This window comes from Podarcis tiliguerta, assembly GCF_965153285.1.
Source record: "Podarcis tiliguerta genome assembly, chromosome: 1".
Taxonomy (NCBI): domain Eukaryota; kingdom Metazoa; phylum Chordata; class Lepidosauria; order Squamata; family Lacertidae; genus Podarcis; species Podarcis tiliguerta.
The window spans coordinates 81,802,123-81,826,310 of NC_139534.1; the positions used below are offsets into that span (position 1 = coordinate 81,802,123).

General features: G+C 40.9%; 1 protein-coding gene across 7 annotated transcripts in view; it reads right to left on the reverse strand.

Moving 5' to 3' along the window:
• Window positions 1–557: 557 nt before the first annotated feature.
• Window positions 558–24,188, reverse strand: part of LRRC4C (leucine rich repeat containing 4C) — a 591,735-nt gene continuing 568,104 nt past the window's right edge. For all 7 annotated transcript variants that reach the window (XM_083432915.1, XM_083432913.1, XM_083432916.1 and 4 more), the window contains one exon: window positions 558–6,571. In XM_083432915.1, coding sequence (XP_083289041.1) covers window positions 4,619–6,529 — 1,911 coding nt within the window. In that variant the 5' untranslated portion in view covers window positions 6,530–6,571 and the 3' untranslated portion in view covers window positions 558–4,618. The remainder of the gene's footprint in view (window positions 6,572–24,188) is intronic.

The window sequence follows — 24,188 nt, forward strand, 5'->3', positions numbered from 1 at the left end:
CTTTCATGCTGTAGTTTTGGATTCCATTCTTCAGCCAGAGCTCCAAATCTTTAAAATCTGGTCCAGAATAAAATATTTTGCAGTGGCATGGGGGATAAATAAGATTAGCATACTTCTGCAGACATGCAAAAAATAGACAACATTAACATATGCTGTTTGTCTTCAGTTAACTTTACCAGAGTAGCACAAAAGCCAGGCTCACTTCTCCAAATCCATCCCCACCAGCTGTTGAGAAAGGGAATGCGACAGATACTCTCCAGGAAAAGATGTAATAGAGACAAGAATGTGGAAAGCCTATAGGAAATGCATATGGGAGTGTCTCCTCCTTTTACCTATCCCTTTCCCCTCTCAGCTGGAACTCCCCTTCTCCAAGATTTCAAGTTTTCAGCCCCTAATATGTGGCGTTCTTTAGACAAATGTGCAAATACCCAACAGGAAACAATGTCAACACATATTCATTTTGTCTGGTTGCAATCAACTCACAGTAATTCCAGTAACTTTTGACACTATTAATTCAGTTAACAGTACAATACATAAAAAACCAGACTGCAAAGATATTTATTTCAGCAATAGTAATGTTGACTATTTTATTAGCATCTCAACCCCAAATCATGTTAATAAAAATGTATCAGTTAAATGGGTCATTCACAAGCCACTTTCTGGCTCCCATATTGGGTCTCAAAACCTTTCATTTCAAAACTTGTGAGTGGTCTGGACTCTGCTGCATACCCGTGACATTTTTGTTGTTTTAGTCACCAGCTTGATCCTCCAGTTCCTATTCTTAAACAGGCCACCAATTTGTTTTAACTCGGTCAACATATGCAACAAATGGTCCAGCTCTACTTAAAAGGTGCAGATATTACATTTCTTCTGTCTGAATCCTGTCATGGGGAGTATGCTATGGAGTTGGCCACTTTACCTGCTTGCCTTCTGGATTTTTTTCTCTTGCATAGATAAAAGGGCTAATCCTTAGGTAGATGGAAGCTGTCCTACTCTTAATTGGCTGATCACATGCCCCTCTTTTATAGTCTGTTTGAGGACCTCTCAGCTACCCATTAGACTGTGACAAAAGGGTCTGGATGTGGTCTACCAGTAGTGACTGCTTGCTCTGCAAAACAGCGGGACACAAGTCTTCATGGAAGTTGCATTTCCTTTCTCCCTAGCTGCTGTTTTCCTGAGAGAATTCACTCCTAGTGAAGTACAGAGTTTTCCTGGAGTTGCCCACATCCCAGTTTGTATACGTCCATTTTGAAATGGCTCCCTCTTAACTTTTGGAAATGGCTTGAAACCGAATGATGCTTCTAAGACTACCACTTTTGAGGACTCTGGTATTTCAGTTTTGCCAGCCTGTGTAGAAATGCATTTGCACACGTAACCTTTTGTTGTACTCTTTTAATGCTATTCCCAACTGCTCCTTTTCTGTAACAACTCTCTTTTGTTTTGATAAGAAATTGTCTGTTGGCACCCACCTTCTTAACGAAGGAGTCTGCCTATCATTTGGCTACACGTACTTTTCTTAAAAGGGGTTGCTTGCCCAGACAAACAAGGAGGACCAAACATTCCTACCTTGTGGCTTGTGTTCCTTTCCCTTTATTGTTTGGAACACCCTGAAAGATCTTCAATCTGTTGAAAAATAGTCCTTGCCACTTGCATAAACACTGGGCAAGTTGAGAAGCTTTTCTCCCATTAAAGGCACCATGGGGGTAAAAGGGTTTCAAAGGGCTAGAAACCCTTAACAGATGTCATGTACAAGTACCAGAAGGGGATCCTAACAGAACAACCCTGTGTAGTGCTTTGTCACTAGGATAAACTCAGAGACATGTGCAGAGGTATGTTAATGGCAGCTGGAGTTGGTGTTAGACATGGCAGAGTGTGTCCCGAGTCACCTCAGACTGGCTTGGTTTACTACCAAATTATGTATTTAGAAATAACTTTATTTTCAGAGGCTCAAAACATAGTCTCCACTCTCCACCAGCTTTCCATCCTCCCAAACATCTTCCAGTATACTCTCACTTCCCAAAATACCCCCTTTCCCTTTCATTCAAAGACTTACATGGAATGTGGAAGAGATACATTCTGTCCACTCCCCACCACCCAAGGCATCCTGGAGTCTGAGCTCATCAATGAACTGTGGATCAGCATATCATTGTGCCCTGTAACCCATGGGAGATGGAGTTCTCCCAAGAGCTACTGCTGGAATTGTAGTACATAGCATGCCTGCATGGTTGGGCTCTAGGACACTGGCTGTGGTGAGTGGGTGGGTGGTGGGTGGGGAGATATGCAAAAAAAACCTCCTTACTTCTGCTCTTGGTACACTGAGTCATCTAAGCTGCTTCCCGTTTCCCCATTTTTAATGCAGGAATATTATTTCACCAGAGGATGATTTCCACTAAGATCTGCTTCCCACACCACAAAAAAATAGACCCACACATTTCCACCAACACGTTGATTGTATCACTGCTGTAAAGCTGGGTGGGAAGACACGTCTTCCAAAAATGTTCCACAGGGACTCCACATCTGCCTTCTCATTTGGGAACTGTAGAACTTATGGCTTTTACTTTTTCCATTCATTTGACTCTAATCAAAACAATTTGTTAGAACATCTTAATTTCTTTGTTAAGCCCTTGATGTTGCAAGTTCTTCCTGAAAGTTATCAGTACCTTGATTGCATTTTAGCTCATCATGTTCAGACATCTTTTGATTGTGCTGGCTAGTTAAACAACTTTCATATTTGCATCCGTGAGTGTTTTCATTCAACCAAAGTAATGACCTGAGTGGATGTTTAGTTCTAGATCAGCAATAGTAAGTAAAACCATGGCCTAGGACCATTTTAAAAATATATTATACAACCAGCCTTGTCAAATCTAACTTCTCCCACCCTCGCTGCTGCTGCCACATGTCCTCTTCCCATTCTGGAAGATGTCCCCAAAGCCAGAAAGAATTTAAAATGTATTCTATGGTTAATTATCTTTATTTGTTGCAGAAGGCATCCAGAAGTATGGATAAATCTTTGGGGGATGAAATTTACACACTTTTGGTTGGGGGTTGGCTTGCATTTAAGTCAAGGTGGACTAGGGGTTTGCTCTCTTTTATTTGACATGGGGGGGGGGATACCAATGGGAAGCCCCCAAGAATCCACTTGTGAATGATGCTACATTATGACATAATTTTGCTGTACCAGGACAACTCTGTTGCAAATTCCAAAGGGAAGACTTCCAGGCTGCTGAAGCCATCCAAGCTTCCAATGGAAATGGCGATAAAGCCTGTTTGTTTGTGAAGAAAACCCTCAGCCACCTCAACTTTAAGGTTAAGCCCAGCCGCCACCCAAGCATTCTTCATTTTGTCTGTCACCCAAAAGCCACTGATACCCAGCCTTTTTTTGGGGGGATTAATGGTCCCATGAATATGGAGCATGGAGATCTCTGGCTCAGCTTGAGTTAAGACGCCTTTCCATGATAGGCTGGTGTTATGGCAACTGTTGCATGGCTTCTTCCTGAACTGTTTAAGTAACATTAAAAAAAACCCATATGTGGGGAGAAGCCCATTCTGCAAGCCTTTCCCCTTGACAGTGTAGGTGTATGAAGGGACCACAGCACGGGCTCCTTCCATGTGGTCCAGGACTTTTCACATTATCTGAGCAGGGTGGGATGGAATTATGCTGCAGCAGGTCGCAAACCATCAATACAATATGAACCGGGTTGATTTTGGCCACTATTCTTCACACATGGTATGCTAATGTTTACATAGGCTAAAAGTAAATATATTACTAATGATGAGTTAAAATCCAAACTGTTGTAAGTTATAAAGTTTTCATTTTTTAGGAAAATGCAAGAGAGGGGAATGTAGAATTTTTAACCACCTTTTGACATCAGAAGCCACACTAAAAATGATTTCTGTCCAAATACAGAAAAAACCAACAATATTTTATTTATAATCTTATTTTAGTGTTTGAACTACAAATCCTGGTTCTAGAATTGTTTAAAAGATCATGGGTTTTATAGATGCTCACATGAAAATTAATTTCTTGGATTGTTTTTGTTTTTGTTTTCTTCTTCCACAGAATGGTCCCTTCAGGAAATACAGAACAGGTCATTATGTGAAAAATAAAAATAAAAATAAAATATTTTGTTATTTTTGCTGTTGTTGTTCCTTGATTGTTCTTATGAATCTACCACTAACATCCATTTCCCTGTTGAACCATTTCAAAAAGGGCATGAGAAGAAAATGAAATGAAGAAAGACAAAATAGACCGAATCTCACCACTAGAATTCACCATAAAAATTCCCAAAGCGTTAACAGAATTCTTACAAAAATCCCTAGACCAGTTTTTTTTTAATCTTTTTTTTTAGAGAATCAAGTTGTTCTATGAAAAATATGGCAAATGGGCTTGGGAAGGGGGAAGAAGAAAGGGGAGGAAAGAAGTAGGGTAAATAAGTGCAGCAAAAAGAGGTTCTGAGGAATACACATAATTTTGTCTGCTTTCTCTCACAATAGAATTTTTAATAAATAAATTTCTTTTTTTTGTAAAGACACTTTTTTTGAAACAGTAGATTTAGCCCAGTCATTTGTGTCATTTTTTTTTTAATAAACTGTCTTGTGTTTTAAATCTGTAAATGTTTTAGATCTGAGTCTCTTGCACATTGTCTTTCGAGTTCATTCGGATCAATAATGGTTCATGCACTGAACTGTGTATTGAATTTATTGTGTTAACTGTTGTTGTGTGGTTGAAAGGAGACTTATAAGAGTTATAGTGATTTAGGTGCTCATGCTCTATTGCTGGCATGGGCAAATGACTTTCTATAGGTGTGTCACCTGTAAGCTCATCATCCACATTAATGATCTCTACAGTTCGTGTTGGAGCATGGTGGTTTTGCCGGTGATGTTGCTTTCTCATTTTGTAGAAAATGACCAACATCACCGCTGCCATAAGAGTGATTGCCACAAAACAACCAATTATGATTTTGGTAGTCTTCATAACCTCATCTATTCCTGGAATCCCATTGCTCAAATCTGTCACAGCGATGGTGAACGTTTTTTCCGTTGACCTTGTGCTCTGTGGTGTGAGAGAGGTTGTCACATTGGTGGTGTCCCATTCAATGACCGGTGTGGGCCAAACCTGCTCTGTTGTCCGCGCCTCATCCTGAGAAGGTTCCACAGTTTCTACTGTGATGGTTGAAAAATAAGTAATACACTCCTGTGCAGTTACATTGAGTGTTGCAGAAGCTGTGGTATTCCCAACAGAGTTACTCACCAAGCATGTATACAAGCCCGTGTCTTGCGCAGTCACCCTCGTAAAATTTAACGTGCCATCGCTGAGCACAGAAATCCGAACCCTATAAGCCCCATGTGTTATAACAGACCCATTTGGAGTAATCCAAGATATGGAGGTCAGGGACGTCGATGCTCGGCATTTCAGCTCTGCAGCCATGCCTTCAGTGACGTTGAGGTCTGTTGGTGGCTCCACAATCACAGGAGCGTAGCACGTGAAGTAATTCAGGTCCAGCTCACCAATGTACCTCCCTTTCAAGCTAGGAGGCGTGTTGCAACGGGCACAGCATGCAGTGTTCGAGGGCGCTTTGTCTTTAATCCACCAGCTGAGCCACAGGATGTCACAGTTGCAGTTCCAAGGGTTGTGATGTAGGTGGATCCTTTCTAGACGGAGAGGTGTAAAGAGGTCGTGAGGCAGTAGTGTTAGATTGTTGTGGGCCAGGTTGATCTCCACTAGCGACTGAAGGTTATCAAAGGCATTCCTTTCAATCACTTGAATCTGGGATTGGATCAGCCACAATTTCTGAAGGTGCATTAATCCTTGAAAGGACCCAGGCTTGATAGCAGTTAAGTGATTCCCAGAAAGGTCTAGCTCATCCAGTTTTACAAGTGGTGTGAGGTTAGGGATCTCCCGAAGGTTGCACATAGCAAGGTTCAAATACCTCAAATTGGACAGACCTTCAAAGGCACCTTCTGAGATATATGAAAGCCTTTTCAATTCCCCCAAGTCCAACCTTCGCAGGGAAGGGATTCTATTAAAAGCATAAGAAGGAATACTCTCAATGGGGTTGTTTCGCAACCAAAGCTCCTTCAGTTTTGACAAGTACACAAAAGCCCCATTCGGGATGGTGCTAAGACGATTGTCAAAAAGTTCCAAAGTATTGAGATTAGCCAGACCATTGAAGGCCCCTATTTCAATTGTTCTAATGTGATTTCTGCTCAGCTGCAAGACTTCTAGATGTCTCAGGTGTTTGAAGCTATTCACCTTAATGATTTGGATCTGGTTCTCATGGAGATTCAATAACCGTGTGTTTGTGGAGATGGCGTCAGGGACCTCTCTCAGATTCTTCCTCACACAAATTACTTTGCTGAACTGATTGCTGCAGGAACAGACAGACGGGCAAGTCTGAGCTCTGACCAAACCAGCCACCACAAGAAGTTGAAGAGCCAGTAGCACCACAAGCAAGGGGTCAAATAGGGCCCTGTTAAACCTAGGACCTATCATTATCTGCTGTGGATGTAAGGTCATCTTGTTCAACATTCATAATTTATTTGGTGTTGGTCCTTCAGGAGTTCCAATAGTCTGAAAGAGACAAATAAAGAAGGATCATGTTAGCTCCAATTGTTAATTTGCACTACAATTTCCTCAACTTTATATATTTTTAAAATGGTAATTTTATGAAATACTTGATACACATAATTTCCCATTCACCTGCCTACAAATTTCTGGGGAATGCATCTTAATATACTAATGGAGGCTTAAAATTGCTACTTGAGCCTTTGAACTCTCTGTTGAACTATCCAGTCTAGTCACCAAAAGAAAATAACACATAAAATGGCATACAATTCTAACTGAAATATAAGATCATTTCCGGTGGTGCCAATTCTTCCTCCCTTTTGCAGCACTCTGCACCCCTTCCCACACTGTTCTGAAGGGCCATTCAATCTTCTGGAACAGATTTGAGGGGGCCACAAGGAGGGGAGAGGGAGAATTGGCAAGACCTGCCTTCCTCCCCATTCTGCTGATGGAAGCCTCTGCTGTTTCTGGCAGCAAAGGGACACGATTGAATACAATACTGGAAATCATGAAAAAAATCTGTAAATGAATAATAATAATAATAATAATAATAATAATAATAATAATGATGATGATGATGAAAATGCAGCACCATCGTTGTTGTGATATATGCTTGTTTTGTTTTTGGTTTTGTTTTGTTTTTTATCAAGAAGAACTTCCATGAAACCATGCACAGAATGGAACTGGAATTTCATAGCCCATGTTTGTTTTTCAGTTGATACAGAAATTCTAACAATTAAGATGGGGACCCAACATGTCAGGGAATAAGTTCAGAACAAGAACCAAGAATGGTACAATTTGGAACTTCATTGCTGCTTAAAAACATGGAAAGAAGTCGAGACTATTGTTTGAATGCAAAACCAAAAATGGTGGCCAATGTAGTTTGCCTCTAGTTTACCAAGAGCAGTGATTAAAAGGCAAGCATGGGTATAGGATTGACATACGTGTATGGTCTATATGACACAGTCAAATCTGCAGACTCCTGTTGCCTTTACTTCTTGTGCTATTTCCCCTAAAGGACAGTCACCATGGTGTACACAACATAGAACTGAGGAATGGTGCAAGTAAAGCTTTTACTACTTGAATAGAAATGCTCACCAAATGCTTATTGTTTGCTTCTTTCAGGAAAGCAGATAAAAAGGAGTTTCTGTGAACTGCTGAGCTGAGCATCAGCTCTCTCCCACCATTAAGCAGACTCATCTGATTTCCTGATACACTCTCCACTATCCTCATATTTGGCCATAGCAGCAGAGAAAGTCTCATTAGTAAATGTGTGCTGAACACAGGAATAAAGAATGGCTATTTAAACGACAGAAAAAAATATATCTCCCATAGCTGCAGGGTTAGCAATTTCAGTGTTACCTCCAAAAATGTTTCTTTCGGATCTTAGTGTAAGTGAAAAAAGACCCTTCGACTCTGCAAATGATCATTACTATTCAAAGTCTCTCAGTGCTGATTCATTTGTGGTAGCTTCTAAAAAACCCAGCCCTGGCTTCATTTTCAATCTGCTACTCACTGCAAGGCCCCTGTGCTGTAGAGATTAATGAAATTTCCTATAAATCAGCCAAAAGTGAAGTCTTATAAATTACAGCAAGCGCCAAGCACATTTATAACCCAAAGCACACAGATGCATAATACATGCATTTAGTTGAACAAAAATACTATCAGCCAAAGGTTTTCCATTTTAAGCTTCAAATTGTTTCATTTTGTAGTAAGGAGGTGGAGGTGGAAATGGTATACTTTGAAAAACAGGGTGAAAATATATTATTATTCACATAGTAGTCTATTTAGTAAAAGGTGATTTTTATAATCAGATAATATATATTTATGAATTTACTTATGCATGTTTGACACTAGCTTCTTGCAGTAACAGAAAACTATTAAAGCTTTTGTGCAGCACTGTGAAGGCTGTATTCCATATGTTTCCTCAGAGACGAGAGGTTAAAAGCACTGGGTTAGAATGAAAAAACGTAAAGCAGCACCAAAGAGCAAGAGAAAAGAGCAGAAAGAAGGAACCTCAGCAGGTGCTAGGACACTGTTTAGTGAAATGAATCTGGTGTGTTTTGCCATTTCTGACACCACTGTCCTACATATGTTTACAATGAGCTGGTTTGCAGAGCCAAACTATGGCTTTGTACAAATGCAGGAGTGTGCAGGCTCAGCAGAGAGGAGAGAGTGGCCACTTTTCTCCTCCTCTGCCTCTGCTGCTGTGAGTTAAGTCTTAATTTGGTTCAGTGTGTTGCCCAAACCCAGGTTTATGGTTTATATTGCTTCAGCAAACCAAGGTTTGCCCCTGTGTTTACCACTCATGGTTTGTTCTGAGCAAGACAAACCTTAATCCACAACAGTACAGCAGCAGCAGTTGCAATCTCCTCTGCAGGAAACCTCAGGTTTGTGTGGTCACACCAAGCCATCGTTTGGCTTAGTGTCACACGGGAATCAGCTCTCAGTGTCCAATACAGCTTGCTCTCAGGCAGAGGTGGATTTAGGGGAGCACAACCGAACCAGATGCAGGACCTCAGGGGTGACACAGGGCATTCCACAACTATGAGGTAGAATGGAAGGCGAGAGGTGGGAGGGGAGGGTTACTACTGCATTGGGGGCCACTGAAATTTGAGTCCCCCAGATTCGACACCGTCCCAGGAGTATTGTAAATGTGTTCTGGCATGTGTGTTCAGGAACACTCTCTTAGTGTCTGCTGATGTACCCCTGTTTATTATTTTGTTTTAAAGCACAGGTTTAATCATCAATAAACTTAATTCAATTTGTTTTCAACCAACTGTATTTTTATACGGGGGAACAGGGGGCGGGCAGGTGGGGGGACTACTCCCTGATCCTGAATGAGGCAACTGTGCCCCTGAAGTACCAGGTGCGTACCCTGGGAGTCATTTTGGACTGTCCATGGAGGTGCAGGTCAATTCTGTGTCCAGAGCAGCTGTCTACCAGCTCCATCTGGAACGCAGGCTGAGACCCTACCTGCCCGCGGACTGTCTCGCCAGAGTGGTGCATGCTCTGGTTATCTCCCGCTTGGACTACTGCAACGTGCTCTACGTGGGGCTACCTTTGAAGGTGACCCGGAAACTACAACTAATCCAGAATGTGGCAGCTAGACTGGTGACTTGGAGCGACCGCCAAGACCACATAACGCTGGTTTTGAAAGACCTACATTGGCTCCTAGTACATTTCTGAGCACAATTCAAAGTGTTGGTGCTGACCCTTAAAGCCCTAAATGGTCTCAGCCCTGTATACCTGAAGGAGCATCTCCACCTCCATCATTCTTCCTGAACACTGAGGTCCAGCGCTGTGGGCCTTCTGGTGGTTCCCTCACTGTGAGAAGCAAAGTTACAGGGAACCAGGCAGAGGGCCTTTTGGGTAGTGGCGCCCGCCCTGTGGAACATCCTCCCATCAGATGTCAAAGAAATAAGCAACTATATGACATTTAGAAGACATCTGAAGGCAGCCCTGTTTAGGGAAGTTTTTAATGACTGATGTTTTATTGTATTTTTAACGTTCTGTTGGAAGCTGCCCAGAGTGGCTGGGGAGGCTCAGCCAGATGGGCAGGGTAGAAATAAATAATAACAACAATAATTTTAACAGGGTTATGTGAGAGCTGTTTCTGACCATGACACCAATCTAATGTCTGGCTCACCTGTATATGCATAACACTTGATAGGTCATCATTCAACAGTAAATCTCTCAATCATTTCTGCTAAATACTTGAACCGCTTCTGTTGAAAACTACTATTTGAAAAACAGTATTAGGAGCTCTGGAAAATGATTTGTGGTTTTTGATCTGTTGCAAGCAAGCCACCAAATGATGAACATGCATACGCAAATTATTAATAAAGGTACCTGCTGTACCCACCAGATATATGCCCATTTTCTGTTAACTTTTATACCATGCCTCAGGGAAGAGACTGCAGCACTTTGTATGAAAAAGTTCCCAGGTTCAAACACCAGTGTCTTCAGGCAGGGCTGAGAAAGGCTCTAATCTGCAAACTTGTAAACCACTGCCCCTAGACAATACTGAGGAAGAGGGACCAGTGGTCTGACCTGTAATACAGCAACTTCCTCATATAAAAAAGGAACATCCTTACCAGGGTCCAAACCCATCCTAGGGTCAACCACTAATAATTAAAAATGAATATTTCATATGATCTTTCTAAAACCCAAGCAGCTCATTCCAATATCTCAGCTGCAGTCATGTCTACAGAGGAAGGATGGCGAAACTGTTCATTTTGGTTCTCTTAGTATCCCACATTTTCAGTCTTAAGTTCCTCAGACGTCATCAAAATTCTTTTTGTGTCTGTGTGCAAATTTCTCCTATTATACACATTTTTAATACATTTCCCCCAATATACACATTCATAGTATTAATGCATTTCCACCAATATATGATTTTGTATGCAATATTTACCCCAGTATATGATTTTTGTGCTTTGGCTGGAGAGCTGCATTCCAAATTCAGAGAAGTATGAATTTTGAAGGATGGCTGTGTTTCAGTCCTCATAATATTTCAGAAAGTGCAAATTAGGGAGATTGGCCTTTAAATGTGTTTTGAATTAAACTTTCCTTCCATCCCTACCACAGAGTAGTGGCCAAGCTCCAAATCAGAGTGCCTCTCTGAGCAAAATTGAGATAAGTGAACTATTTCTTAATTTGCAACACTTGAAGTGAGATGAAGGTTGTGCTTGCTAAACCCCAGAAACTGTCTGGATGGCCATACTTATCTAGTCCAACCCCCTGTAATGTAGAAATCCCAGCTAAAGCATCCACGACAAATGACAATCTGCTTAAAAACCTCCAAGAAAGGAGAGTCCAGAACCTCTTGAGGTAGACCGGAACACTGAAAATTATCAAGCGTCTCTGTGCAAAGTGTTTTTGTTTGATGTGTTCTTTGTTTTGACATCACCATTAACATGTACATACTCAACACCATGGCTGCAGTAGCATCCCTTGCAAGGTTGCTGAAATAATAATTGTAGTTAATAGATAATTGTAGATAATTGTTCTGGGCCGGTAGTCATGGTTGCTGGGGCACACATACATGGTGTGTTGTTGTGTCCCTGGAAAAAGAAGGGATTGTTGTTGTTGTTTTTGGCATGGAGGTAGAGATTTAACACTTCCCTCCTCTTTCATGATCTTGATGAAAATCCCTCCCCCCCCCCCCCCGTGCTGCAGTTAGGTTTAAGGGGGAAACTTCCCATTATTGTCAACCAGAGTTTTTCGAGTTTTCTGTGTCTGCATATAAATTACAGCCTCCCCTGCAATTTAATAAAAGTTGAGCTCCATGCCTGAAATTAACTACAGAAAAACTAATAATGTGATTGCATGTGACACAATTAGCATCATGTATAGTTAGGTGCTGGGAAGAGTAGGAGATCTATGGTTGTATAAAGTGCAATCCTTGAGTGGATTTTGGCACAGGATGACACATTAAGGCTACATTTGTAAACACCCCACTTTTAACAGAATGGACCTATTTCCAAGTAAACACAAACACACACACACACACACACATTTGTGCTGCACAACTTTTATGTTGAAAGACTAGCAGAGAAGCAACTAAAAAGAATGTTGCTCATTTGTCTTTTTGTTTTGTCTTGCCTACTCTTTTCCCCTAAAGGACTATGCTTGAATAATGAATCACATTAGCTAGTGATAAAACAGATAAAGGAAACATGGGACCAAAGTCCTCTCTCAATTATTCTATATTTTTTCCATAAAAACAACAATGTAACCAAACCCAGCTTGCTACAGTTCATATCAGAGCTGGGAACTAGCAATCTTGATATGATACATCTTATCATTTGAATGGGGCTGTTATTCAGTAATGTACTTTACATGTAAAAGGTCTCAGGTTCAACTTTTGACATGTAAAGTACATTACTGTACTGAACAACAGCCCCGTCCAAATGATAAGATGCATCATATCAAGACTGGATACAAGATTGTGGGAGGAATTATGGAAGATGCAGAGGATACTTGTTTTCCTAGTGAATTGGGGGTCTTTAGATGAATAGGTTCCACAATATGAGTAGTGCTTGGCTGCCAGGCAATGATGGAATTCAACATAGCAGTAAGGAGATTGTTATGCTTCCACTGACCTATATCCGTGCCTGATGCAGTAACCTCCCTTCCTCTCTTCCTACACAGAGTGGATTTCCCAGAGTGGATTTGTGGGAGTCAAGGGGGAAGAAGAGGAGAGGTAATCCCCATCACACTTTCAGAAGTCATCATGAGGGCTTCTGCTTGTGGAATGGGTTGGTTGCATCTGGCCCCAGGAGTTTCAAGTAGTTAGCACGTGGTAAACTAAATTCTGGTGTGACATTCACTTTTGTAACTACCAAAGATGCTTATTTATCTAAAACTATAGTAAGCGAGGAATGCAGAATGCTGAGGACCTTCACTGAAGAAGCCATAGCACTGTTTATTCCAGTTATAAGAATATCTATAACAGAAGATATAACAACACTTTCAAGATGGTGAACATAAAATGGGGAAATGTATATGCATTTAGGTTGTGCTAAGACAGGGGTCAGCAAACTTTTTCAGCAGGGGGCTGGTCCACTGTCCCTCAGACCTTGTTGGAGGCTGGACTATTTTTTTTTTGGGAGGGATGAACAAATTACTATGCCCCACAAATAACCCAGAGATGTGTTTTAAATAAAAGCACATATTCTACTCATGTAAAAACATGCTGATTCCCAGACCATCCGCGGGCCAGATTTAGAAGGTGATTGCACCAGATCCATCCCCCGGGCCTTAGTTTGCCCACCCATGTGCTAAGGTCTACTAACTTATACACTTCCCTAAAGGGAAATGAGAATGCAAGTATAATCATCAGGCAGAGTTGTGCCAAAGGAGTTTAGGTTTTAACACTGTTTTATGATCTGCATTTTATTCTATTTCTGTACACCACTTGTGTATTCTCTGAATGTAGAGTCGTTTATAAATTCTAAACTAAACTAAACCAAAATAAAATAAATGTTCTCCCCTCCCAACATTTTGGAGTTTGAGTGTACACAGAACACCTTTAACAGAACATGTTCAATGGAAAAGTTATTTGCTAATTGAATACTATTTAGGGCTTATCCACACTTCTTGTCTTGCTGCTTCCCTCAGAGGAAATCTGCCAGAGTAGATGGCAATCAGGTTTTCCATGGACTGCCATTTGTTCTGATTTAAAGCTAAAGAGTGGGTTTTCCCTGGAAAAGGAGCAAGGCAAGGGGAAAACAGCTGATACTCATAGCTGTCAACGTTTCCTTTTTTTAAAAAGGGAAATTCCCTTATTCTGAATAGGATTCCTCACAAGAAAAGGGAAAAGTTGACAGCTATGCTGATACCCATGTCTAGAAAGCATGGGTCAAGTGGAACAACGCTGCTTGCACTCATGCTTTCTAGGCATGGGACAAGTCCTTTGAGTTTGACCTCTGATAAATTATCTATCATTCCAACTCATAACAATCTAGCCAAGTTACTTTAAATCAAGAGTTTCTAACTTGAAATTTCTACTGACCACTTTAAGATACAAATCAGTGGTTTAATGACACAAGGTTTTCTAATGGATTGTTAATCCTTGAGCTATCTAAGCCTCACGTCAGTAACTCCTGAAGGGAAATTGATCTTCTGAAGGCTTTTTGCTGTTTTTGAGTTTCCTTATTCTCAAGGACTACATCATAAGGAACAAACAAGAGGGAAATAAAGGAAGACCAGACAGCTAATCAAAGAAAAATCCAAAGTAACTCAGGAAATAGAAACCTCGTAAATATTCAGACCACCGAGTTTATAAACCACGTGTGCTCACTGAAGAGAATATATCAAAATCGCATCAGTGTATTCTGAATGCAGTGGTTTCATGCCAAGGAATATTTCACCTGGTAATGATTAAATAGCAACACCTCTGTAATTAAAGGGAGCTTCAGATACAGATTTGCTTTGTAAACAATTATCAACATATTACTAACATACCTGCAGGTTCGTTTCAATCTGAGAAAAATAAAAATAGCCTAAAAAATAGCATAAGCAAATAGGTATGCTATCTCATCTACCTCTGCATCCAATGAGTGTATTCTGAAAAAGTAAATGACAGTGTATGTATCCATCTATCTATTATCTACCATATCTCACTGAATCAGCCCTCAAAAGTACTATCAAGGTACCTCACACGAGCATTAAATTAAGTACATATCAACAAGAAGCAATGTCTAATTCTGAATTATTTTATTTTTGTTTTACTCATTAAACCAATATTCAGGTTTGAACACATATGCATGAGGTAGCACATAAACACAGCCATCCCACTCCACAAATAGTGTTGCTGGAGAGCACTATTCTGTCTCCATTTGTGAGTCCCATCATGAACACCTTAGCTGAAGATGTTTTTTTCTGAAAGGTTGGTTGGCAAGGATCTAGCAAATCACGACAATGTGAACTGGAAAGTTTCCTGCCAAACCCTCTATTAAAATGGACAGTAGCGTGGAACTTCCTAAAATTGTTTGTGCTCAATCTTACTCCAGTTCCTAATTTATTCAAAGCCTTTTGACTGGCAATGGAGAATGCTGCCATTTTGGATGCCCTTTACAAGAAGTTCTTTAAAGTCCACTTAAAGCATAGAACCAGTCTTCTCTCTCTGTTTTTTTTAAGAATAATTTTTTATTAACTGACAATCACATCAAATCAAACCAAATTACATAAATTCCAAATTACACAGCTGAATTTTAATTTTTTGTTGGGGGTACCCATATTTCAAGTTCCGAAGGGATCCAATCAACTTCTTGCTTCTTACTGCTGTTTTAATGTCCACAAATCTAACCTTATGATATTCACAGTACTATCCAGTCCTTTCTTATTATTTTTCCACATCTCTTGTTGTTATTTTCATATATTTTTCCTTTCTCTTTGTGACCTCTGATAGTCTCCGCAAGCTGGTTAGAACAGTTTGTAATCCTGCGTGGATATTTTTTTTTTTATCCAGTAGCCATATCCAGACGTTTTCCATATAACATCACTTCCATACATCAAAACAGTCTTAGCGTCATTAATCTTCACCAATCTGCCTCCTTTCTCAAAACCTCTGAGGAGATTCACTAGGAATGCAGTCTGAAAACAAGTCCATTCTTCCTCCCGGCTATAAATCCTTTGGCAAGATGGCGACTCCGAATTAATTGCTGCGCCATTCCCAAAAGCTCTTATTGCTTCTCGGTCTCCATAAAGCATACTTTTGGTTAAAGTTTATCTCCACACAGACCTTAATCATCCTGCTTGGGTCAGTTCAACCGAAGGTTCAAATGAGGAGGGGTTCTTGTAAATCACATAGAAGGAAAGTAAAAAAGGTCCCCCCCCCCCATTCAGCCCCGTTGTCAACATACCCCGCCTTTGGTGTATCTTCATCGTAAAATATTCCTGTTTCTCCAGCCCATCGTCTTCTTTCGCAGAGGTCACTTAAATTAGCAGACTTCACTCCCCTTCTTCACTTGAAATATGTGCATTTGCTTCTTTTGTAATTAATTATTCCAAATTGCTGCAACTAGTGCGCGATCAGAGACAGCGTCCAGGAGAGCCGAGGTCCACACAGGGGCATTCTGCCTAGGGCCCTCACCCCCTTCTTTCGAATTAGGGGGTGATTTATGGGCACAGCAGGCAAGGGCAGTGTTCCCCATTTCCTTGGGGCAACAAGGGAGGCTGCCTACTCCCATAACAGCCTCTTAATTACCCCATGTGGGTCAGAGAGATGGTATTGTCGGCCATCTTCCAATGCGCCCCCTAGTGGCCCCCTGTGGATTCATTAAATGCACCTTTAAACACAATCTTAATCAAAATTCTCTCCCATGCCTAGCTACAACTGTGGAAGATATTTGAGTCTTCTCTTAAGCAAGAACAGAAGACTTTAGTCATCCAGGGCTATAACTAGTTTTTGATCTATGGTAAAGCCCTGGCATGGTTGAGGAAATCACCAATGGAATTGGATTTACCAAAATACACACAGCACTAAGGATCTTGCTGTCCTCACCTATGTTCTGACAAAGCATAAGGAAATAAAGTTAAAGCTCTCCAGCATTTCAGTTCACACTGCAGCACCCCTCCCTTCCCTTTCTCAGCATCCAAGGAATCACCATGTAGCATCTGTGAGTGGCAACCCTGAAACCCCTCCCACTTCTGCCTTCAAAGTCAATTAGTAAATGGCCATTTTGTTTCCTTTCACAGTAGAACTTCATTTCTGTAATAGCTGTAATTTTTGTCACTGCCGCTTCCCTTAGTACCTTATGAGGGCACTCTGTTATTTTGATTAAATGGTCCAAAGTAATTCACATAGTGTTCCTTTGTACTTGGAAAGAGTGCTCCTTTGAGGGCCAGCAATTCTAGACTGACAACAGCCTATCTTCTGGCAGAACAGACCTAGGGTCGCAGTGGGAAACAGTTTTAGCACATTTGAACCAAATCTATCCAAGTTATTAATGCTCCAGGAGCATTCCCTTCCTTTTGTACTTTTGCTTCTAGGCTGGTAAGAAAGCATCCTGCAGGGGACTGATTTGGCCTAGGTTCTCAGATAGCAAAGGTTTTCAGAAATGACTGGGTATTTTTGTTCACTTATGCCTTTCCCTTTCTTCAAGCAGCTCAAAACAGCCGCATATATGGTTCCCCCTTTTTATTTTCACAAATTCTTATGAGGCAGGATAGTCAGATATAGTGACTAGCCCAGTGGGCTTCATTGCTGAATGGATGCTTGAGTTTTGGACTCTCCAGCCCTAATATGACATTCTACTCAACACAATACACTGAGTCTCTGTTACTTGACAAATAGCTTGTTCATCCAGGAGTGCAGTTTAAAATGACCCCTTTGTGTAAAATGACCCCTTTGTGTTGGCTCTTCATGTTCAGCCAGTCTTGAATATTTAAGGAGTTGTGAAAGTTATCTGAATTTGATTTCAAACTAAGATACTTAAGTAACAGAGGTGGGTCATAAGAGTATGCTGTTGAGAAATCAATGCTGAGCAAAAAATATATGTACAACATAACTTCAGTGAAGCCTCCAAAGCTTTGAACTCAGGAGTCTAAAGTTCATTTTCTGCACTCAGATGATGAGAAAACTTCATAGCAGGAGAGGGAAACATTTCAGGCAGAGGGCAACAATACCCCTCTGGCAAGTCATCTGGGGCCACATCCCAAAACTGGACAGGGCTATACACACACACACACACACACACACACTACATCCCACAGAGAAATTGTCGTCCATGGACATGTAAAAAGTCCTATCACTGCCAAGTAACTCCATCAGTGTCCATGCATTTGCACTATTTATTTTTATCATAATCTTCATTTTCATATCTGACATTCATTGCGAGGTTACAAGGCTGCTTACAGTGCTATAAAATACAATATTAAAGCCAGCTAAAACAATTTACAGAAGAATAGGGTTGGTCCTAAATATATATCTGATGTCAAAGGTCAGAACAAATAGGTGCTTAGTCAGCATTTTCTGAACAAACGGATCATCCACACGTTCTACATTTACTCAAAAATCAAAAGCAAGTCTCAATGTGCTCAATGGTTAGCTTGTAATAAGTTATCAGTCTGAAAATGCACACAGTTAGCTCCACACTAGCCCCAACTATTTCATTGAATTAAACCTACTCCCAGGGAAGCATATGCAAGTGGACTGGAGTCTGTCATGTGTGCCCAGTTGCGTGTGGAGTCTTGCAGAACATACACGAGGCCAGTTCTCAACTCACAGGAGGAGACTCCAGGTTGCAGGTTAAAGCTGTCAAAGGCTACTAGCCACAGTGGCTGTACTCTTCATTGATGATCAGAGGCTTCTGAATACCAGTGGCTGGAAACCACAGGAAGGGAGAGCACTGTTGCACTCCAGTCCAGCTTACAGGCATATGGTTGGCCATTGTGAGCACAGGATATTGGACTGGATGGGTCACTGAGCTGATCCAGCAGGGCTGTTGTTGTGTTCTTATGCACCAGAAACTGGGCTAATGCTGCTGCAACTGGGATGAGGCTGAGCAAGTGAGCAAAGCCAGAAAGTACAAGAAATGTGTGGGTAGCAGGAAAGAAGGGGGCCACCTGCGCATTCTCCCAATAAATCAGATTCTGACTTTGCTGGGGAGCTCATTTCTCCTGCTGCTGCTTGAGCATCCATCCAGGCACTCTCCAACTGCATACTCCTATGGGGTTAAAAACTGTATATCCCCATTCTTTTGAGCCATTATTTATCCTGCATTCTCACTTGACATTTGAATACTACTCTTACTACCAATTTAGCAACTCTAGAACCAGCCCCTGTATACAGGGTATGCAGGTATACCTATACAGGTATACCTTCTCTTTGCCCACTTCTTCAAGTCTCTTTCACACAGTGTGAGCCACCTTTCCCATGGTAGCCCCAGGTATTTCTCCCAAATCACTGATTATGCTGACTTCATAGCAGAGCAGAGTTTCCCCCACAGTTTGAGCAACAATAGTCTCATAAGAAGGGGGAATGTGAGTGGAGCACAGGAATATTTCCAAAAGTATATGTTGTTGTTGTTGTTGTAAATTATTACCTGCCCTTCGCTCTAAGGTCCCAGGGTTTGTTTAAAAATGAACAATTAAGAATTGTATCTGAAAAAAATCACAAAAACTAGGGTGAATGCTAGGTCAGAGTAGAGAGGTGTCTCTTCAGCATGTGCTAAAAATTGTATAATGAAGATGCCAGACACACGTCTGTAGGGAGGGAGTTCCACAACTTAGGGGCTGCCACAAAGAATACCCTCTCCCAGGTCACCTGTCTCCTCCTGAGCCTCTGAGGGGGTGGAACTACCATAAGGGCCCTCTTTGCCCATCTTAGCACCTGTGAGAGGATCTGTGGCAAAGGAGGCCATTTTTCAGATACTTGGTGTGTGAGTTATTTGGGGTTTAAAACTTTAATGTGAGCGCCATGAACTGGACCTGGAAACATACTGGCAACAAAGTAGAGAAGAAAACCTGACTGGGGCCTTACTGTGTCAGAGCACTTCTGAACCCTGAAGTGCTTCCTAGAGAGGATGGTAGCACACAGTGGGCAGACCAGAGCATGGATGGGAGCAACAACATACCCTCCACCATTTCTCTGATGAAAATAGCGATGTCCAATTCCATTCTATTTATACCCCACACATCTTATTAGCCCAGCAATCAGGGCAGCTTCCAACATATATTTAAAAAATAATCAAACATTAAACATTAAAAAAACCCTTCCCTATACAGGATTGCCTTTAGACGGCTCGGGGGTTGGATAACTCCATTTCTCCAATGAAAATAGGGACACCCTAAGGAAAAACGAGATATTCCAGGATCAAATCAGAAACCCAGGTGATGGCTTCTCTAAATCAGGAATGTCCCTGGAAAATAGGGACACTTGGAGGGTCTGCAACAGTAAAACTGAGTAACAAACAATTCTTTAGTAAACAGCAACCCATTCCTTTATCAGTAAACAAAAAGTTGGGAGCAACATTAAGCAGGAGGACAAATGTTTAGCATGTTTAACTGAGAGGCACGGCTGGATGGAAGCAAACTCTCATGCCACTGCTTCCCTGCTTTACAGTCTTGGGAGGCTGGTAGGGCTGCATGTTAAGCTGTGTGTGGCAATAATGCCATGAAGAGAATAAAGGGAGAGAATATTTTTAGGGTTCAATCTTATAAACCAGGATGGCTAACCTGTGGCCCTCCCTGCCTACTGGCTTTGCTAGTTAGGGCCAAAATGGGAGTTGATATCCCAACCACATTTGGAGAGCACACATATTTGGGGAAATGAATGGAATTTGCTTCCAAGTATACATGCATAGGTTTACTCCGTGAGAGAACTGTACTTGCTAAGTGCATTTTGGAATTTACACGAGGATCACCCAGCAAAGAATGATGGGGTGGATAAAGTTCAGTCACCCAGGTTATGAAATTCTGGTACATACTAGAGTGAACTAACATAGCAAAATACTTCAGATCTGAAACAGTCACCATTCCATTCTATTACATAATGTCACATTATCGAAGCACCCAGCCTGGAAACTCATTGTAGGGTACATATACTTGGGGGTGACGACCCTATATTGCATGAAAGGCCATGGATGGGAATGCTTAAAAACCTGCTGTCCAGCAAACAGTGACTATACCTCTTGTCCTTGGTAACTATGGAAACGTTCTGAATGCAAGATTGGAACATAGACATTTTGTGGTCTACAGTTTACAAGCTGTTTATGTAATTATGAATGAGCATTCGACTGTTAGGAGGGATAAAATTATTATACCGCTATGGCATTTTGGAGACAAAAAATAGGTATGGAGAAGCAAGAAGTTAATTTTTTGGAAAATTACTTGTTTTATTGACGTTTTATGTAACAGCGACACATTGTTGTTGGTTTTTATATTGGGATTTGGGGATTTTCTTTCTGTAGGAGGGACTTGTAAATCCAAAATTAGCAATATGACATTTTGAAATAATGTCTCTCAGCAGCTTCACGGCAATTATGTCCTTTCTATGCCCAGTGAACAAAACCAAGGTCAGAGTGTATTTTCAATTAAACTCCGGGTGTTACGAAGTACAGCACAGCCAGAATTTCAAGCACATTATTACCAGATCTATCACTGCTGAGCAATGAATAGGTCACAGGCACTCCTGCGTACAATATTTGTATCTGTTTCAATATTGCAACAGGGAAAACAGCTCAAGTTGATTTTAGAGGTGGCAAATGACATAAAATTAAGAAAGCTGTGTGATGACTCGGGGGGAAACTAGCAGCACTCAACATGGATTTTGTGAGTTAAAAGTTGAAGAGCCATGGACACGGTCTTAAGGAGTTGCACAAGAGACAGTATTAGCCACTGAAGCCAGTAAGAAGCTTGGCTGTACAAAGGTTGAATGAAAAAACCAGAGCTCAGCTATTGTTTGCCATTTCTCAAGTGAAGTGGGTAAGTTACAGCAACATGGAAGCTAAATTCAGTCCTGAGAACCTAACCAAAGGCTATATGAATTGCATAGTTATCAATTATCTTTTAAGTTAAATACCAGGCTTGGGGAAGGGGGAAATGACCCATGAGGGGTTTGCTAAGGCTTCCCTCCCTAGCCACAATATTGACGAAAATCTGTCCCCTGTAGCAATTTACATTAGGAGAAAAGTTTCCATTAGCACCAATGGGAATTTTTTTCCTAATGCAAATTGCTTCGGGGGAATTTTCACTGAGAATGTGACTGGGAAGGGAAAATGTAAAACTCTCCTAGCCTGAGGACAATTGTACTCCTGAGGACAATCCTGGCCCTGTGTCTGGTATTTGATGTTTTAAGCAACACAACATGATTGCTAATCACATCATTCACATCAAGTGCAGTTACTAGGCCTTGACTCTCAGGACAGAGACAATAAGAAAATTTTCACTGGAGCCAAGTCTTTGCTGGAGCAGCAAATTCTGATATGACAAAAATGAGCAGAAGCTTTAAATCATTAAAAAGCAGATGAGCACGTTACTAGATGGATTCAACTGCAGAGCAAAATAGGAATGCAAGGCTAAAGGATGAGAGGAAGCGACTAAGATTGTGGAGAGTAGGGACCTGGTAGTAGCAAGAGAAGCAAGGAAAAAAGGGCATTTGAGCAATCTCAAATTACTCCATTATGCTTCCCACTTACAAGAAAGGGGAAAACAAAGGGTTGCATCCAACAAAGCCTATTTGCACAATGACTTCCAGTTGAGAAATGAAACTCCTGCTGTCTTCTCTCTGTGGTCTCTAAGCATCCACCCCATCTGTTCTGGAGGGTTGAGGAAAAGCCCAGAACAGATTTGGAAGGTCCATAGATGGAGAGTGTGGTGTTTACACACCTTCCCATTAATTACGTCTTAACTTCATATTTTCCTAACCACAAAAAGTCTGATTTATTTATGTTTGTTTTTGTTTAAAAATGTTATTTAACGGTCTGAACCTAATTTTCTAGTGTTTATTTATTTAATAAAATGTATACATCGCTTGAATGTAAAAAGTCACCAATATATATATATATATATATATATATATATATATATATATATATGTTGTTGTTTAGTCGTTCAGTCGTGTCCGACTCTTCGTGACCCCATGGACCAGAGCATGCCAGGCCCTCCTGTCTTCATATATTGATTTTACATATATATATATTTGATTTTACATATATATATATGTAAAATCAAGAAAGATTCACAATCCCACTTTAAACCATACAAAAGTTAAAATACTAAAACAACTTTCTAAGCATCTGGGTAGGCTTGCCTAAACAAAAATGGTTTCAGCAGGCACCAAAAAGAGTATACAGGGAAGGCACCTGTTTGATCTCAATAGGCAGGGAGTTCCAATGTGTAGGTGTTGCCATACTAAACAACCAAGTTCTTACAAATGCAGAACAGGTATCATGTGGCACCTGTAGTAAGCCAGTTCCACTGACTGCAGAAATTGAGTGGGGATATGTAAGGTAAGCAGATCTTATGGGTAAACTGGTCTCAAGTTGCTAAGGGTTTTATATACTAAAAGTAACATCTTGAACTTGGCCCAGTAACAAATTGGCAACCAGTGCAGATCTCTGAGCACATGAACTACTGTGGCAAGGCCTCTTGGGTCCAGGAATTGGGATAGCTGTGGAATCAGATGCAACTGGTAAAAGGCACTTCCAGCACCTCTAACCTGAGCTTCCAGTGACACAGCCAGATCCAGAATCACCCCCCAACGTGAATCCCTTCTGCCAATTACTGACAGCCTGGAAATGACCACGGTTCTTTATCACGAAACAGTACTTGGGCCAGATTGTCCTTCAAGCCAAGGGCACCTTCAATTCTAAGGCACATAGCTTCTCCACATAATCCCAGGAACTGCAGTATACCCATCAGAGAGCTACATTTCCCAGCACTTCTAACAAACTGCAACTCCTGGGATTTTTTAAAAGTTACATGTTTACAGGTAAATATGCTTTAAATCAGGCTTCCTCAACCTCGGCCCTCCAGATGTTTTTGGCCCACAACTCCCATGATCCCTAGCTGGCAGCACCAGTGGTCAGAGATGCTGGGAACTGTAGTCTCAAAACATCTGGAGGGCCAAGGTTGAGGAAGCCTGCTTTAAATGAATGGTGTAAACACAGCCTAAGTAGGACACATGACCACCTTTCCTTGAATGATGTAAAAAAAGAAGAAAAACATAAAAAAGACAGAATTGTAGGTCTTAAGTATTCCTATCATGCATTTCCATTTTAAATTATTTTATCATTCATGTGACTAAAATCAACTTACAAACTTAACATTCTTAATATATATTTTTCAGCATAGATTGTATGGCTGCAACATCAGTGAAGTCTATCATTTGGGCTTCAATATGTGCTCATTTTTAGAGATATAATCAATCATATCTAAATATAAATCATTGGGGGGGGATTTTGAAGTGTCATATTGTCTCTCAAATCCAGTGATTAGACAAATAAAGAAAAGATATTAAAGAATGGCCTCTGTTATAGTTAACAATTATGGAAAGAACTGGTGCTATAAAACTGTTAGCTTTGCCAAAATTAAAACCACTTCTTTCAAACATTCACCATAACAATTGATTCAGAAGATTTGGCACGATGGCAAAAAAAAGTCACAAAGTTCA